Source organism: Chamaea fasciata, unplaced genomic scaffold (genome assembly GCF_029207755.1).
Source record: "Chamaea fasciata isolate MVZ Bird 193981 ecotype frontalis unplaced genomic scaffold, bChaFas1.0.hap1 SCAF_4, whole genome shotgun sequence".
NCBI classification, from domain to species: domain Eukaryota; kingdom Metazoa; phylum Chordata; class Aves; order Passeriformes; family Sylviidae; genus Chamaea; species Chamaea fasciata.
Genome location: NW_027094089.1, coordinates 5,215,947 through 5,232,695, shown reverse-complemented (window position 1 = coordinate 5,232,695; position 16,749 = coordinate 5,215,947). Strand labels below are relative to the sequence as shown.

The window sequence follows — 16,749 nt, the reverse complement described above, 5'->3', positions numbered from 1 at the left end:
CAGGTAAATTGTCCCAGGCTATTCAGGTGAACACAAACAGCACCATCAGCTTGGCAGTTCAAGATGATCTGCTAGTGGGAATGTGTGTATATATATAGTGTTCATCTCAGTCACCCCTGCTGATGGCACCTGGACATATGAGCCCGTCAGGCTGTAGCCCTTTTTCATTTGCTGGTACGTCTTTACACATATGAATGCCTCTAAACCAGGACTCTCCTGCTCCCCCATGGATTTGCCCTTGGACACACAGGTGTGTGCACCTCTGCACACCTACAACTGGACCTGGCCAGAACTTCCTTGCTCTTCTACTGTCTAAACCCCCATGCTTATGCCCTTGAAGAGATGCACAAAAAACGTGGTTCTTGCTTCTAGAGACCCACAAGCAATGGGTTTTCCTTGCAGCTGGATGGGACTTCACTGGTCTATGCCATAGCCAGCTCCTCCTGTGGTCTTGCCTTTAGATGCTCACACCCACAGTTAATTCCTTCCCAGGCCACTTCACCTACTTGTCAGCTGGTGCAGCTTGATGCACTCGTACCCCTGCACCCGTTTCAGCCACTGGACCACAGACATACTGGCCTGTACTTGGTTTCACATATTCTGGTCTCTTCAGTTACACACATGCTCATGGACTGTATCGCCTGTGGTCCCAGCTTAGGTTTTGGCCACCAGACCCTCACTTCTTCCAGATGCTGGCCACCTTGGACTTAGAAATCCCTATGGCTTGGTGTCACATTGCAGTTGCTGCAGTCATACTTAAGTCCCCTCACTCTGGTCCCTCCAGTTGCTGGTGTCCATGCACTCAGCACCCCTCCAGCCTGTGAACTGATTGTAGCTGCAGGCATGTAAATGCATCTTCGCACTGAATAAAGAGTACTTTGCCAAGGAAAACAGTGAAAATGAAATTTAATGAGTCAATGCAACAGATTGTGCTATTCACATGCAGGGAACAGAAGGATAGATGTACCAACTATGAAGCTGTTCAGCCATCTTATCCCTCTGGTTTTCCTTGACTTAATCCTTTCCAGATCATGTAGATTTCACTTGCTTATCCTTCACTTTAGTTCTTCCCCAGAACATCCCATATCTTGTCTAAAATACTTTTTGTCTGTGTCCCATTTCTGTACATGTAAAACACCTTCAGTCTGAAAAGTGCTCTCGTCTTTGTTGACTCTTGGTGGTTTTAACATGGGGGCATAGAAGCTGAAGCTCTCCTGAGGTTGTTCTGGGAGGAGTATGACAGGGTATGCTTTCTCTTGAGTCCTAAATTTGGTTTCCCTCTTACTGTGTTTCTCTTACTGTGTTTCTCTTACTGTGTTTCTCTTACTGTGTTTTAAACAGAGATGTTTAAAGCATCTCTGAACTGATGGTTCCTGTCATGGGCTTGGGAGAAGCTAGAGCAGAATGTGTGCACACATTCCTCCATCCCCCTTGTGGGGGGATGCTTTGTGGGTGTGAAGATGAGGTCTTATCATGTAATGGAACATAACTAGCAGAAGCCTTTCACTGTTTGTATTTTATGGACCGTTTCTCTTATTTTAAAATAAATAGACAGTTGTGTGAACTCACATGTTATCTTCTATGCTGTAGTTAAACTTCCCTACTTACTCATTTTTCCACCACTTGATGCTTAGATATTTGTGCAGGAAGAGACTGTTGAACTGAAAAGAGATCAGAACATTCAGCCATCTGACAAATTGCTTTATCAATTTGAGTTACTTGACAAGTTTAGGTCATAGTGTGGGTGTACTTGCAGCCATCTAGTTAGACCTTTTCTGTCTCAGGAACGTTTACCATGGTCCATGATTTAGCATGCTTCTGAAATTATGAGGAATTACTTGATTAAGCCAGATTCTTAGTAGATTGATCCTGTTTCGTGAAAATATTTTGCCAATTTTTTCCCTATACCTAGAAGTTCTTACTCAAATCTGTCTGTATAATTTTCTGCAATGCAGCAGCATAAAATACATTGATTTAACTGAGTAAGCCTGAGAGTAGTTCAGTTGGTTAGAGCATGGTACTAATAGCACCACAGTTGTAACTTCCTTCCCTGTATGGGCCATTCATTGAAGAGTTGGTTTCAATGATCCTTGTGGTCCCATCCAACTCAGAGCATTCTGCAGTTCTGTGACTTTGTATCCATGTGAATTTCCTGCCCAGAAATGGCTCCTGTATGTTTTTTTAAATCAGGACTCAGTGCTCTAAAGCAGAAAAGTGGAGATGAAAAAGTGGTATAACATGTTAATTTATTTGAAGAGAAGCAGAGGGCATCTTATTGTTTACCGAAGTGCCTTACAATTTTTTTTGTTGTAAGTGCATGCTGACCTCAGCTTGGTTATGTGCGTCAAGTCGTGGATGGTAAGGATACAAAAAGTGACCTAATAAACCATTGATGGCATAGAACAAAAATAAGTCTTCATCAATAATTCATGGATTTTTATATGCTTATATTGATAAATTAATTAAACAAATCTGCCTTTGTTCCTCAGGCCTAATGTGCCCCTGTTATGATTAGCTTTATAGAACAGAGCATTTTAACATTGAATGAAGGTAAATGGTAAAAGAATAGTGTAGTCATGAAGCTCTGAGTGCTTCCATTTCCAGTCACAGAGTGGTTTCAAGGAAAGAAGGCTTTCTTTGTACACCTGCAGTCATTCAGTGCACAGGCCTCTTGTGGTCAACGTTGATTGCTACTTCTCTATAGCTGAACGAAGAAATAATTTAGTATGGTGTAACCTTCTGTGATTTAATATTATGTTTTCTTTGCCAGAATTGGCACAAAGATAGATCTTCTGATAGTGACAGTAATTATTAGCACAGCTGTAGTTGAGGGTCTTTCAGAATTTTCCATTATAAGCTCCAACAGGGTTTACTACTCAAATGTAAAAACATGTTTTCACTGCTTCCTGGGTATGAGGAGTAAAGTGAACTAAATTGAATGCCCTCCTCTCCAAAATCATACTGAGGTTTTTCTAATCTTTGGACATTGTATCCTTTGTAGTATGCTTAAATTGCATCTTATGTGTGCTTGTTGTCATGCAAAGGTGAATCTAACATCCTGTGTTTTCACCCAAGGTAAGTGCTCTTTTAATCAGATTTGGGATGGGTAAGTTACCACATTTGGCTGTAAGTTATATTCACTTTCAAATGTGTTAAAATAATTAATTTTGGGTTTCAGGGTAAAATAAAATGGACTTGTTGAAATTCTTGGCCATTACACTTTAACCTGTTTTCTATAAGAAATAAAAAAAGTGCGCTCAAATGATCAGTTTCCCCATGTCAGCATCTTAGATTATTATACTGTTAATTTACTAGTTCATAGCATAAAGCAGAAGTTTGTGTTACTAGCCTTCATCTGACTGTTTCATTAATTAGGTAGGATTGCAGCACCTCAGGTGTTTCGTAAGACATTGGAGAAGCACGTGAGTGTTCCAGGGTTCTATTAGCTTTTCTTCAAAGAGGAAAATGTTGATAAAAAAGTGAAATCCAGAACATAGTTTTATAGAATTCTAAAACTTTCTCATAGTGATGTTCAGTATGTTTTTTTTCTTTCCAGATAAAAAAGCTTGTGTACGTTTATCTGATGCGCTATGCAGAGGAACAGCAGGATCTAGCATTATTGTCCATCAGCACTTTCCAGCGTGCTTTAAAAGTGAGTAACTACTAAATAACAATTTATAGGGAATTCTGAGCTGGTAGCTCAAAAATAAAAATATTTGTGTAAGTGTAATATGGTAAACGAATGCATGTAAATATCTACATCTAGTAAAGTAGTTTTAAGTTACATGGCTGACCAGGTTTTTCTCTGCTATCTCAAATCTTGTCAGGCAGCTAAGTAAGTTGGAAAGAAGTAAAATTACTTCACTTAAGAAAAGCAGCAGAATGATGCTTTCAAATTCACATGCCAAACATTTAATTTCTGGAATGACTCTCCTCATTTCATCATAACTTGTCTGTATGGGAAAAAACCCCGTTATTACCATGAATCACCTATGTTCCTTTACCCACACCTTGCATCTTGTTGGAAAATGTTGCAGTCAGAGCACCGGTTGTGTAGCTGTGGGAGGATCCCACATCGACGAGAGGGTTTTCTGCCCCCTTCTCTTGAACTTTCATCCCAGTGTCAGATGTACTGCCTTCACTATCTCTGACTGCCATGAAAAGCTAGAGCTCAAATGACTTTGTATCCGATGATTTTTGTGATACATGTGCGCAGTGAGCACTCCTTATGGCATAACTCTTTTAAAAGCTGTGGGTACTGAGAGCTGCAGGAGGAGTGATAATGTTGTGGCTGAGTAGCAAAAAAACCCTGGTGGTGTGGCAAGGGGGTAGACACCAAACTAGTGGAGATTGTCAGCAGCTAAAGAAATTACTAAGCCTGCTATGAAAGGTAGGTCTGTGTTCATTTTTTATAATGTTTTGTTTCTCATTTCATAATGATTACAATTTGGCTTTATGTGTGCAGGGTTTTTTTACCTCCCTCTATCGAAGGAGCTTTTTATTTTAAACTTAAGTGGCTGCAGATAAACTTTGCAAACTCTGGTAGGAACAAGATATTTTTCCCGTAACAGTCAGATAAGGGGCTTTCGCCATCCAGATACTTACTACTTAGAAGCTTCTGAGATGTAGGAATTTGGAGATCTTAGATGAAGTGGTAATTATGTAATACTAGTCTGAAAATGTATGTTGCCAGCTCTCAGCCCTTGGGAGAAACGTTCTTTGGGAGGTTACCTTCTTTTGTTCAAGAACTGGGGCAAAGGAAGAGACGATAAGAAATTGAAAAAAGTCTTAAAAACATCTACCCTGATATTTTGACATGTTCTTTAAAATTATTTTTGTTACTGGCTTCAGTTTATATCTTGCAGGAAAGTATAAAATGAATATTTTGTCAGGAACTTGAATGGGAATGTCACAACTGAGAACATTTTTATTTGACATTTCATAAATATGAGTAATAAAATTGAGCTAGTGTGTCAGAATATCTGAATTCCACTTGGATTGCAGCAAAGGTATCAGATTATTAAATAAAACATTAGTCTTTTTCATCCATAATTAACATATTTTGTTTGGAAAACTGCATTATGTTAATCTTTTCCTTTGTAAATTTTTCATATTTTCATAATGTTTAATGCTCTCTTCCTTAATTTGTTTTACTTTTTTTTGGTTTTGGAAATTTCTTTGTGTGAAATGTGGCACATTTTCTTATTAGCATGGCCTTCACTTGCAAGTCTGACTTAGATTTACGTGTTTTAATGTGTTGTCACTAATTAGTGTAAACACAGCAGTGAATTTAATGATTTATTCCTGCACTATCTTATTTTATTTCTCCCCTTTACTCCTGTTCTTTAGGATCCTAATCAGTTAATCCGTGCAAGTGCTTTAAGAGTTTTATCCAGTATACGTGTGCCAATTATTGTCCCTATTATGATGCTTGCTATTAAGGAAGCCTCTTCTGATTTATCTCCTTATGTGAGAAAAAATGCAGCCCATGCAATCCAAAAACTGTACAGGTAAGTGATTCTGGCAGTTACTGAAAAGCAATGTTGCGATATTGTGGGCTACGTTAATAAAGACTACTCTGAATTTGGCATGTCTCAGATCCATTTCTTTAAAAGTATGGGGTGGATGTAGACATTCTGTCATTCAGCTGATTTGGTTGTATTTCAAGCAATTCTCTTGCTTGCTAGACTTAACCGGTTAACTATAAAGGGATACAAAAGGAAACTGATACACTCTATTTTGTGTTTTAATCTACTAGTTATTTTCATCTATGTAGCAACTGTTTTGATGGGTATTCTCAGAATCTATGAATTCACTGTTTCAGGTCTGTATCTTTCATCCTGCATCAGGCATTTGCCTGAAGGTATTTTGCTGCACATGTGACAGAAGAATGCTAACTTCTAGAAATTCTATCTGTGCAAGTCCAAATCTTTCAGATCTTCCTCTTTCTACTTTAGAAACTCTTGCTGTGTAGGAGTTCTTGTAAAGACATGGGTACTGGTTTGCAGAGGTGGAAGTCAACAGAACCTGTACGTTTGCAAAACATCTCCAGGCATTTATTCAACTACTTCACTTTCATTTCATCTAAGCCAAAAAGTGGAGATTGAGAGATGTTAGAGATTCTGAATCAGGTAACCTGAGGCTGCTGCAGTTCCACGCCCCTTTAAACCACCCAGTCATAACTCTGAACATGGTTTTGTGGTGGGTACATACAGATGCTTATACAACACACATACACACAGCCATCTCTACACATCACCAGAGTCAAACATGAGCAGTTATACAGACAATACCAGCACCAGCAGCCTTCACCTGTTGCACTGTGGCTGATGAGTATACAGATGCATGAGTGTGCCTGGATGTGTACAATGTGGATCCCCAATAACAATCCTAGAGGCTCAGTATTTCCAGTAACAGGCTTTTGATCCCCAGTGTCCCAGACAATGGCACACACAAATGCACAGTGCTTGAAAACTCTGCTTCCTACTACAGATTCCCTCAGTCAGACGCACACATGCCCAACTCTTTTGCTTGAACACTGATGAATCCCACAGTTATCTGGATTTAGGCACTAAGACTATGCTGTAAGGAGCCCATATATCTTCTTATCTCCACTTGAGTTCAGTGGAGAAGAAGTGGGGAGAGAAAGAGAGATTGAGACACTCAAATGGGTATCACAATAAACTTCCAGACCTTACAGTTTCTCCAGTAGTTTGCCTGAACCCCCTGGGCCATCTGGTAGACAAAATCTCCAGTTACTGCTCTCAGACACACAGATGTATGTCCAGCCTGGATCTATGGCCCCACTTCAATACTTGGCTTCCCAAGCCACCTAGTCTGGTTTGATATTCTCAGGAGTCACACAGTGATATACATACTTGCTCTGGCTGCTGGTGCTGCAGTTGTAGAGGCCTGTATATCCCATGGTTTAACTCTGTATCACAAATAAACACACAGTAGAGACTGCCTCTGTAGTCATTGGGTTCACAGCATGGATAGGTAAGTGTACTGAGCAGCAAAGCATACAACTGGCTCCTTTTATGCACCTCTCCCTTTGTTTTCCTGTTTCCTATATTTCTTCCTGTTCTTTTTCCTTCCAAGATCTTTTACATCCCTCCATTTCCCTGCCTTTCATTTCTCCCATAAACATCCCACATTAAGTCTTGTCTCACTGGCATTCATAGTAAGTCTTAGCCCTGTAACTAGTAATGTCGCTAAGTTGTAAAGCTACTCTGGAGATGCTGCCATATGGTGTGTTCATTTCAGAACCATGAGGCTGATGGCTTTTCCATGGCAGCTCTCTGACAAGTCTGGGTAGGGACTCCATCATTCTGGTAATCTTTATGGGTTTTTTTAGTGAGCTGAGTGCTGTCATGTGATGCCCTGTTATCATAACCTAACAATAGAGAATGAATTTAAAGTCTCTTCCTGCTATTTGAGTAGTTTATTTTTTCTTAGCAACTGGTTCCAGTACACAAAACCTTTTGGCCTGAATTATTCTCTGTATATGGAATGTCCTTTTTTTGCTGATTTTTTTTTTCTCTGATAGGATTAAAACTCTTTGGAGGATTTCAGCAGGAGAAAATGGTCTGTTAGTGGCAGAAAGGCACGGTAGTATCTGGACAGCAGGCTATTTCATAAAATTTTAACTGAAATTGATGCCTCCATTTCTTCTCTTCATGACAATGAAGTTTATTTTACAAGCAGATTAAAGAGTTTATTGGTAATTGGTGCAAAACTGGAAAATGCTGAAATTAAACTATTAAAAATGACCTTTCATCTGTCATCTGATCTCCAGATATGATTGCATCTCCCAATATAATATACATATTTTCTTATATCTGGTTCATATGTTATTCTGTGCTTATATGGTGTCAGTGGCAACATATGGAAATTATCCCTGCAAATGCAATAAAAGACACATTTTATGGTAAAAGGTAGGGCACATGATAAAAAAACATGATAGCAGAATCTGGAGAAACTGGCCTTACCTCCTTCTACTTTTCATTAATTCCTAGTGATAGTAAAATGAACGTGGAACTTACATAACAAAGGAAAACTAGTGAAACTGGTGTTCTATAAAGGTTTCCTTAATGGTTCAGAGGGCCTCAGAGGGTGCATCCTTCAAAAGCTCACTCCATGCAAGCATCCTAGGTGTCATAATGCAAGATTTTGAACTGCTGTAGCTGGAAATTTCTCCTTACCTGGACTAGAGTAAGCTTCGTGATTATTTCTAAGTGGAGCTGAAGCTAAAAATTGTATCTTAGTAGTAGGATTTGGGAGCTGTTTATAAAAGGCATGTGAACTTTTATTTTCACATTTTCAAAACGTACTTGTACCAATGCAGTATCTCATAGTGCTAGTTAACCATGGAACCAAGGGAGAAAGTATAATTTTCTTAGTCACTGTAAGAAGCAGCAGTGTTGGAAACTGGTGAAGAGGCTATCAAATTACCCCCCCATAGGCAGACCCAGTTGGCTTGCCAGCAAGTAAGAGTAGGTAGTAGTTATCAGGCCATCTTTATAGATGTTTTAAAAAGTTCACGACTGGTAGCTAGGCAATTCAGCAGTACTGATCATACATTAGTGGCAGGGCTGACTATTGACCTACTGCAACAAATAAGTAATTTCAGAATACTAAAAGTTGGTTAGAATCAGAATCCTGAAGGGGATGGATTCTTGAGGTAAAAACCTCTCACTCTCCTTCATCTAGCTACTCCATCTTCTGCAACCATTTGAGTAAGAAGTATTAACAGTTTATTATAATACATCTGTTTGCTACATTTGCTTTTTGGTTTTTGTAGCTTCTCTGCCTGTTAGATAGTTCTGTATTTCAGTTAGTGCTCTAGTCAGGGTTCTGGATGCAAGTTTGATACTCCCATCTTCCCCGTATTTAGTGTCATGGTGTCTGGATGGATATCTCCTCTAGAAGAGCTTGTATATTAGCAGTTCAATTAATCCTAACAGCAGGAAGCTTACATATCAAACAGAAAAGATTTCAGACACAGTCTGAACAGCAACATTTGTGTCCAATGCAGTCAACATTGCCAGATATGTTGAAGTAATTTATTCACTGAAGATGTCAGACGTTTTGCTTATTTCACTTGAGAGAGCATTTTAAAGATATTAGTAGCTCCTGTCTATCAGTTGAAAACTGTACTGTGTTTGCAGTGAGATTTGGAGAAGGACTACTTCCCATCGCTACTATTAGTAGGTTCCATTCTAGTGCTAGATGCCGTAATGGGAGCAAATCAGAGACCTATTTGGCCTCTTCTTTTATTTTCTCTCTTAAATGGTCCCTTCCTTATCTTAAATGTCAGGACAGTGGATTGAGTGGCTGTAAATTCAGTTATTGGACCCCTTACCGAAGACTTTCTTGATCACATAAAAAAAGCCTGTTTTGCTCAAGTTTTTTAGCTTTAAGTATTCCTTTCTCTCTAAATTTTTTACCAATCGTAAAAATTTGAAATAAGACCTTTTTGAAAGACTTTTGGCTTTTCCTGTGAAGGTTTTGGTCCTTGGCAGAAGATCCAGTAAAACTCCTTTACAAAAATAGAAGCTGGAATGAAGGGTGATCATAAAAGTGCTTATGGAACAATGTGTTTTGTTGCTTATGGTGATGGTGGCTTCTAACAAACTCATTTTGCATGTTCTAGTATTGCTGGGTCTTAGAACCTTACTGAAGTAATACTCAGCTAGATAATGACTGTGTGAATCTGTACCTGGAACGGTACACTATGCATTAGGGCAGTCTATCACTCAGCACTAAAACTGAAGTATGCAATAATGACCAAATACTCTCTCAATTATCCGTAATTGTATCCATGTTGAAATGACTTTTCAAAGGCATAGAACTACACATCTCTATGGCTGTTTGTACCCTCTTTCTGTTTCTATTTTCTTTTGACTTGGCTTTAAATTCTTCCATGTTTTATAGATCCATGAAGAGGAAGCAGCTGGAGTGAAAAGTTTGTCCTTACTTGCATAAGAAGCAAGTTTGACAATAGTGGATATCTCTGGCAAATTTTTCTCTGCTCTTATAACAGGAAAAGATGCTACAAAGGTTGTTGCTTGCAACTTTTGTTTTTCCTCAGCTTTTGCTATTTATGTAGGACTTCAAGCAGTCTATTTTTCATTAGCTTGCACACCAGATTTGTAGAGGTACACTTGAATACAATGTCCACATTTTTGAGTTCCAATACTTCTGACTAAGATTAGTGGTTAACTTGAAAGTGGTTGAAATGTCTTACTCGAAGCTTTATGTTGATAATTAGATAATAAAAGTATGGATCTTCTTTGTCCTGATGTTCATTCACCGCTGAATTATATTCATGCTGAAATTCATTTCTGCAAAAGCAGTGAGAGCCTTGTCACTTTAACATCTGAAGTTCAGTCAAGTTCTCTGTTATGTTGGTTGGTCTCTCTTAATGTTTCTTAGATGCTAATTTTTATAGGAGTTTGCTAGTTTTTTTAGGAGTTTAGGTTTCCTATAGAACACACATAAAAGATATAGGATAAAATAATATTTACAATTCAATTTTATACTCCTAACTTACTTTCAGGTTCTTTTACAGTGAGTTCTTTGGAATACTTGATTTTTCTGGAAGGGGGTTCTTCAAAGTTCTTTGTTCCTAGCTTGTGTCTAAAGGTCAAAAATCCAAACCTGCTTTAATTTTGGATATGTCTGACTAACTTAGTTAAAACAATTTTATTTTTTCCTTCTAGTCTTGACCCAGAGCAAAAGGAAATGTTGATTGAAGTGATAGAAAAGCTTTTGAAGGATAGAAGTACGGTAAGAAACAGTTTTTGTGACACATACATATATTTTTAAAGAGTTTACTCCCCAGACTGTCATTCAGCAGTAAATAATACACTTTCCTAACCCTTACCAATGTGATTTTGTATGCTTTTAGACAGAAGTATCATTGTGTATTTATGCATTTATAGTATGACTGTAATAGTGACTATCCTTTGGTAAGATGTAATTTTACTTGAATCGTGAGTTGGTTAATTATTGTTTTTGTTAGCATGTGTTTTATGTATGCTTCTTTAAACTTTATTTTGAAAATTAAAGTTATATAATAATATGAATCAGTGTGCAAGGGTTTATCTATAAATTTTTATATGCACTTTTTCATTGGGAAATTAGTTTGATAATTTCAATTAATTTCTAGTACTGTAAGAATAAATTACTTGTGTATGATGCACAGCATGCCTATTGACATCCATCTATCTTGGAGCATGTATAGTTGTTAAAAAATTGTATTTGCTGTGCAGTTGTTTGTTCTTACCAGTATTTCCACTTCCAGTCTGGTAAATAAGAGATGTTCTGGCATAATTTCTGTAAATTTAACACTCCTGTTATATTTTACTTGCCCTATAAAGCTACAGGTTTTCCATATGAATTTCTGGATGTCTCACAATGGTCACACACTTTGTTTCATTTTATTTTGCAAATAAGTTTCCCACTTGTAAACTAAAAAGGTAATTGATAAAAAAATCAAAGTTAGATTTAAAGAGAAACCATATTTGTAAATGAAAACATTCTCATGTTCTTCTTTTTCAGGCCACTAGTTTAATGACTGAGTGAAAGTTTAATGACTAGTTTAACTAGTTTAACTAGTTTAATGACTGAGTGAAAGTATTACTAGGTACCAGATAGTGTGTTGCTTCATCTGCTATTTGCCAAGTGTTTTTGTGACACCTAGGACTGTATGTTCTGATACATTGTTTATTGTTCTAATACAGTCAAAGTGTTCAGAGCATAAAAGGTGGTGTTCTCTAAAAGACATCCTGCAACTGCCACTGATGGGTTATTGGAAGAGGTGTGTTAGAGCTTAGTGGCTCAGCAAACAGTAAATCAGTTAGGTCTCCTGCCTGCATCTGTGCTTGACTTGACAGAGGCCTTTGAGCTTGTGTGAAGTTACACCTGCAGTGGTTCTTCAAGTATTTTATAAAAATCCCTGAGTTTGTACTCTGTTTCCTAGGCCTTATCTCATATGGTAAATGGTTATCCCATGCCTAGTCATTTACACATCTACTTTAAGAAGAAAGTATAGAGTAGGTTTGGATCTTTTATCTCCTAAGAATTTGGGATTACTATAGGGAGATAATGGGCTCATTGCCTAGTCTGTGCTAGAATTTGGGTGCTTCTGTGACACTGAGTAATGGACATCATATTTATAAAGATACCAGCTGAAGCAATCACTAAAAATGATAGACTAGACTTGGGTCTTCTGCGTTTGTTTGGAGACTACAACTTTTTCCTCCCTCTGATCCTTCTTTGTCTGTTCCCAAGCAAGACCTGATTCCAGTCTGGGCTGACATTTCAACTTCAGAAGTCTTGCTAGTTTGGGAAGTAATAAGAAGCATAATTATGTCAGAAAGAAAACACAGAGATCTCTCTTCAAGATTCTGCATTTACCAAAGTGTGCTTTTTCCACCCCAGACTCCACAGCTTGTCATGATCTGAAATGGATCAGTCTCTAATCTTTCATAGCTTTGGAAGGACTACTCTGGCATGGCAGAGCTTTACCTTAAGTTGTTATCTTTTATCACGTACCACTGAATGTTCCCAGAAGACCTCCACATTTGCTAACAGAATGTACATAGTGCACAAGTATTTCATCGGCAGGTAATTCCAATCTGAGTAAGCTTATTCTTTGCCCCTAATTGGATAACATCAATTTGCTCACAGTGGGGAAATCAAGACTGCCATTTTTAGCTAGTTTCGGCCTTTAAAATTGGAGGAGACGCAGCTTCTTATAGGTACTGGTCCTTAAGCACTGGTGTGTACGTAAGCTGGTGACTTTGTAGGTTTAATAAGGCTGCGTCCTCGGGAAATTTGTGTTAATTTGAGTCATCTTTTTGAATTCTTTAAGGGGAGCTGCACTTCATACACTTCGCCTAAAAGAGAACTCTCCTTCAACATTTATAAACAAACCAAACACCTTTAAGAAAGTGTTTTGCAGTCTTGCCAAAGAAAAAATAGTTCCATTTGCTGCCATAGGAATTCTTCAAATGGGACCAAACTGTAAAGCAACAGCTTTTGGTCATAGACTTATGAAGTGCCTGTATTTGATAAGTGGTATGTCTCAGCTTTTTGCAGCCCCTGTTGCCTGTCTGACAGTCAGGGTGCCTGAAATTTGTAGGGTGAGAATGTGGAACTAGAGCCACAAATGTTTACTTGGCACTGATCTTTGGATTCCTTCTACTTAAACGCAGAACTGTTCTCTTACATTAACATTTGTTGTCATCTCCTGCTAGCTCTAATCTATTGTCAGCAAATCAGTTTGTTCATTAAATAGTTTATTTACCAGAGGGAGAGATTCCTAGTGACTTAGTTGAATAATCAGTGGTTTTCTACCTTTTTTTCACTTGATTGAAATGTCATGTTACTTTTGGCACTTCTATGTACTTAAGGACGGATAATTCTCAGAGCAGCAATAATATGTTGTATGTTAACCACTGGATCTGAGATAATACATTGTTGATTGATTATTGATTATTTTGATTATAATTTTTTAATTTTTGATATTTTTTAATTTTTAAGCCATTTGATTTTTTTTAATCCGTTTGGTTTGGACATGTTTGGAGGGAGAATGTAATTAGTAACATTAACTATGTATTTAACAGTCTAATATTATTCAGATGATATTTGAGACTGCACTTCTGTGAGAAGTAAACTTTTACTCAAAATCTGTTTATTTTCTGTAGCTATTTGACCTCAAACAGGATTTTTGAAACTTACTGGCATAATCTCTGTGTTAGAGATAGAATAGCTATGAAGTACAGATACCTCTAAATTTCTGTAAACCAGGAAGTTTTTTCAGAGAGAACACAGTGTTGTGTGTCATTAATGCATTAACGTCATAAAAGACACAATGTATTTCAATTACCCAGAGTAATTTTATATTTGAAGTAGCAAGACATTATCTGGAGGGGAATTTTACCATAGTAAAATTAAGCCCTTTTTTAGACAGTATAGGATGTGTTTATTTTTTTAGGTCTCAATCAGTAATAAATTTTAACATAAGCTGAGGTAAGCAAAACTTAAAATGAGATGAGATCTAACCTTAACCCAGCACTTCATTAAAATTTCTGGTGAGATAAATGAAAAATCATTCTACTCCTTGAGTGTCTTAACACAAAGACTCAATTAGACCACAAGCTCTTGATTAATGTAAAATACAAAATTATCAAGTGCAAACCATTGTTAACATACCCTATTCAGGGTAGCTGACTAGGAATTAGAGTCTATCAACAAATCTGTGATTTTCTGTAAGTGTATTTAAATTTTAAACAGATGTTTAGAAGTGTTTTTATTATTGAGGCTTATAAACTCCTAGTTAAGTTTTTACCCTTGCTTTACAAGTGCCTCACATTTTGATAAGCATGTATAGCTTGCTCCTTTTGTTTTTCTAGTAATTCTAGGTAGTTGAGCAGTTGATGCAATTTTATGTAAAAGGGAAGATAAGAGCATGCTTGTATTCTATGCTAAAGTGATTTTCTTTGAAAGTAATATGCCTAGTCATATATGAAAGTAGAATTGGGTGATTTAGAGCAGACTAGTTGCCTTTTCTTTTTAGTCGATTCTGCATTGCTTCACTCTAATTCTACTTTTTATATTCAGTGATGACTTGGCTCTGATGCGTATGGTTTAAGGCAAAATTTGTTGCCTAAGTTTCTTTTGGAAGAAAAAGATACTGTGGAGGACTGTAGCTAGCAGCCTGTGTATTTTACTATGCTGTGTAAACAGCAATGAAAATCAAATTCATTAATGATATCTGAGTTACAGCAGGTAAAAGAAAAATAAAATCCATGTTGGCAATGAAAAGGAATCATGCCTGTTATCCAAACCTGTAAAGCCAAAAAACCTTGTGACTTGCATTCCAGAAAGTATCCCAGTCTGAAGTATCCCAGGTATATTAAAGACATCAATCAAGGAAAGGCAGAATGTAGTTGGGATGTGGTGGTATGGATGATTAAAAATGCCCACATTTATTGCTGATTTATGTCTGTAGCTTTGATCAGATTTTATTTTGTTTGGGTGCATACCTCTGTTACGCTGAATTTATTTTTCTGTTCTGGTGTGATAATTTACTAGTAATAATAATAAGTAACTTTGTATTAACTCCATTTTGGTGGTCAAAAGACCTTATGTAAATATGTGAGTATAGATGCAAAAATTTGAGTATAGAGATTTCTTTTGCAGACTGTATGACTACTAGATGAAGTGCAGATTCTTTCTCAGTTACATTCCTTTGATTAAAAAATCATCCTAGGAATTGGTGGCGGCTTTGTGATGAAGATTTTACTCTTACACTAAAGCAGTGTATTTGGGCATAATGGGAAAAGAAAGTTGGGCACTCCTGTTTTTAACAGAAGTTTTCAGTTAATAATGTAGTATTTTAGTTTAGTACCCAAATGTGTGGGTAAGACAATGCTTTCTTAACTTATTGATTTAATGATGGTAAATGCTTCAATTTTGTGGAAAAAAATTGCTGGTTTGTGCGGATGTTTTGTTGTGATAGATCTATTATCCAGCTATTAGAAGATAAATGACTGATCTTTTCCACTTTCCTTGCCTCCAGAAAATTGAAATAAGAAGGTGAATATCATTTGGGCTGAATGATTAGGGCAGGTGGGGTGGCCATTAATTTAAGAGAGAAGAATCTTGGCAGCATGGGCCAACTTGCACTGTATTATCAATCAAACCTCGATGCACTTCTTGTGATGACCCAGCACTCTCAGGTTTTCGCAGCATTAATTAGAATCCATGACAAAATAGATGCAAGGAAACATTTGGTACCCTTCATAATTTTATAGAAAATTTATTGTTATTAGAGGAACCATTTGCTTAGTGTGATTTTTTTCATTACCAGCTTGTCAACTAGCATAGATAATCTGGAGAAAATATGAACTCCATAGATTGGGTGTCACTTTTGTTGATGGTTCATATAGTTTACCTTGGTGCACAGCTAATGGCTGAAGTTCATAGCAACAGCACAGAAAAATGTGGCACCTAGTGGAAGACAAATGAACCATGTTTATTGCTTTAATATAAAAAATACATAAATGGAAAGCAGCATTTGAATTTGATGAGCTCATTGCTAGTTTTGTTGGGGTGATTTATATTTTCTCCTTATACTAGAAGGTACTATTGACACAGTGAGATGGAAATTAACTGACTGTTTTTTAGAAACTGATATTTTTTGGTTTTATATTCTGATTGAATCATTTTGTTTTAATTTTAAATACTTTTATGGAATGTTGAGCATTTAATAAACAAAGATTATTAGCTGTTCCACTGATGTTTAGATATATAGTAGGATCATACTGTAGGGGAAACAGTGTAGACTAGAAAATAATCTCTTATTAAGGAAGCATGAAGAGATTTTCTCAGAGAAATCTGCTTGTTACCAGTGCATTTTCAGTCTGTCACATTCCTACTTTTTTTCCACTTTCAAATGAAAAGCCTAATTTTAGAAAATACAATAATGGGGAGAGAGACATGATCTTCATAATGTCATGATGGGTGGCTATTTCTATATAAACTTGTAAATCTAAAGACTTGCCACAGGAATAAAATGCTTGTTTACCCATTGCACCTCTTGCGTATGTTCAATTTTTTTTACTAAATGTCTTTTAAGTGTTCACAAGTGACAGCATGGTCATTGAAAACTTGAATAGGAGATGGATGTAATTTGAAACTTTTTAGAATTATTATTTAGAATTTCTGTATTCCACT

At 37.0% G+C, this 16,749-nt stretch overlaps 1 protein-coding gene across 4 annotated transcripts in view; it reads left to right on the top strand.

The window, feature by feature from the left end:
- Nucleotides 1-16,749, top strand: part of AP3B1 (adaptor related protein complex 3 subunit beta 1) — a 155,669-nt gene that overhangs the window by 22,518 nt on the left and 116,402 nt on the right. For all 4 annotated transcript variants that reach the window (XM_066180771.1, XM_066180772.1, XM_066180770.1 and 1 more), the window contains exons 4-6: nt 3,557-3,652; nt 5,350-5,510; nt 10,725-10,791. In XM_066180771.1, coding sequence (XP_066036868.1) covers nt 3,557-3,652; nt 5,350-5,510; nt 10,725-10,791 — 324 coding nt within the window. The remainder of the gene's footprint in view (nt 1-3,556; nt 3,653-5,349; nt 5,511-10,724; nt 10,792-16,749) is intronic.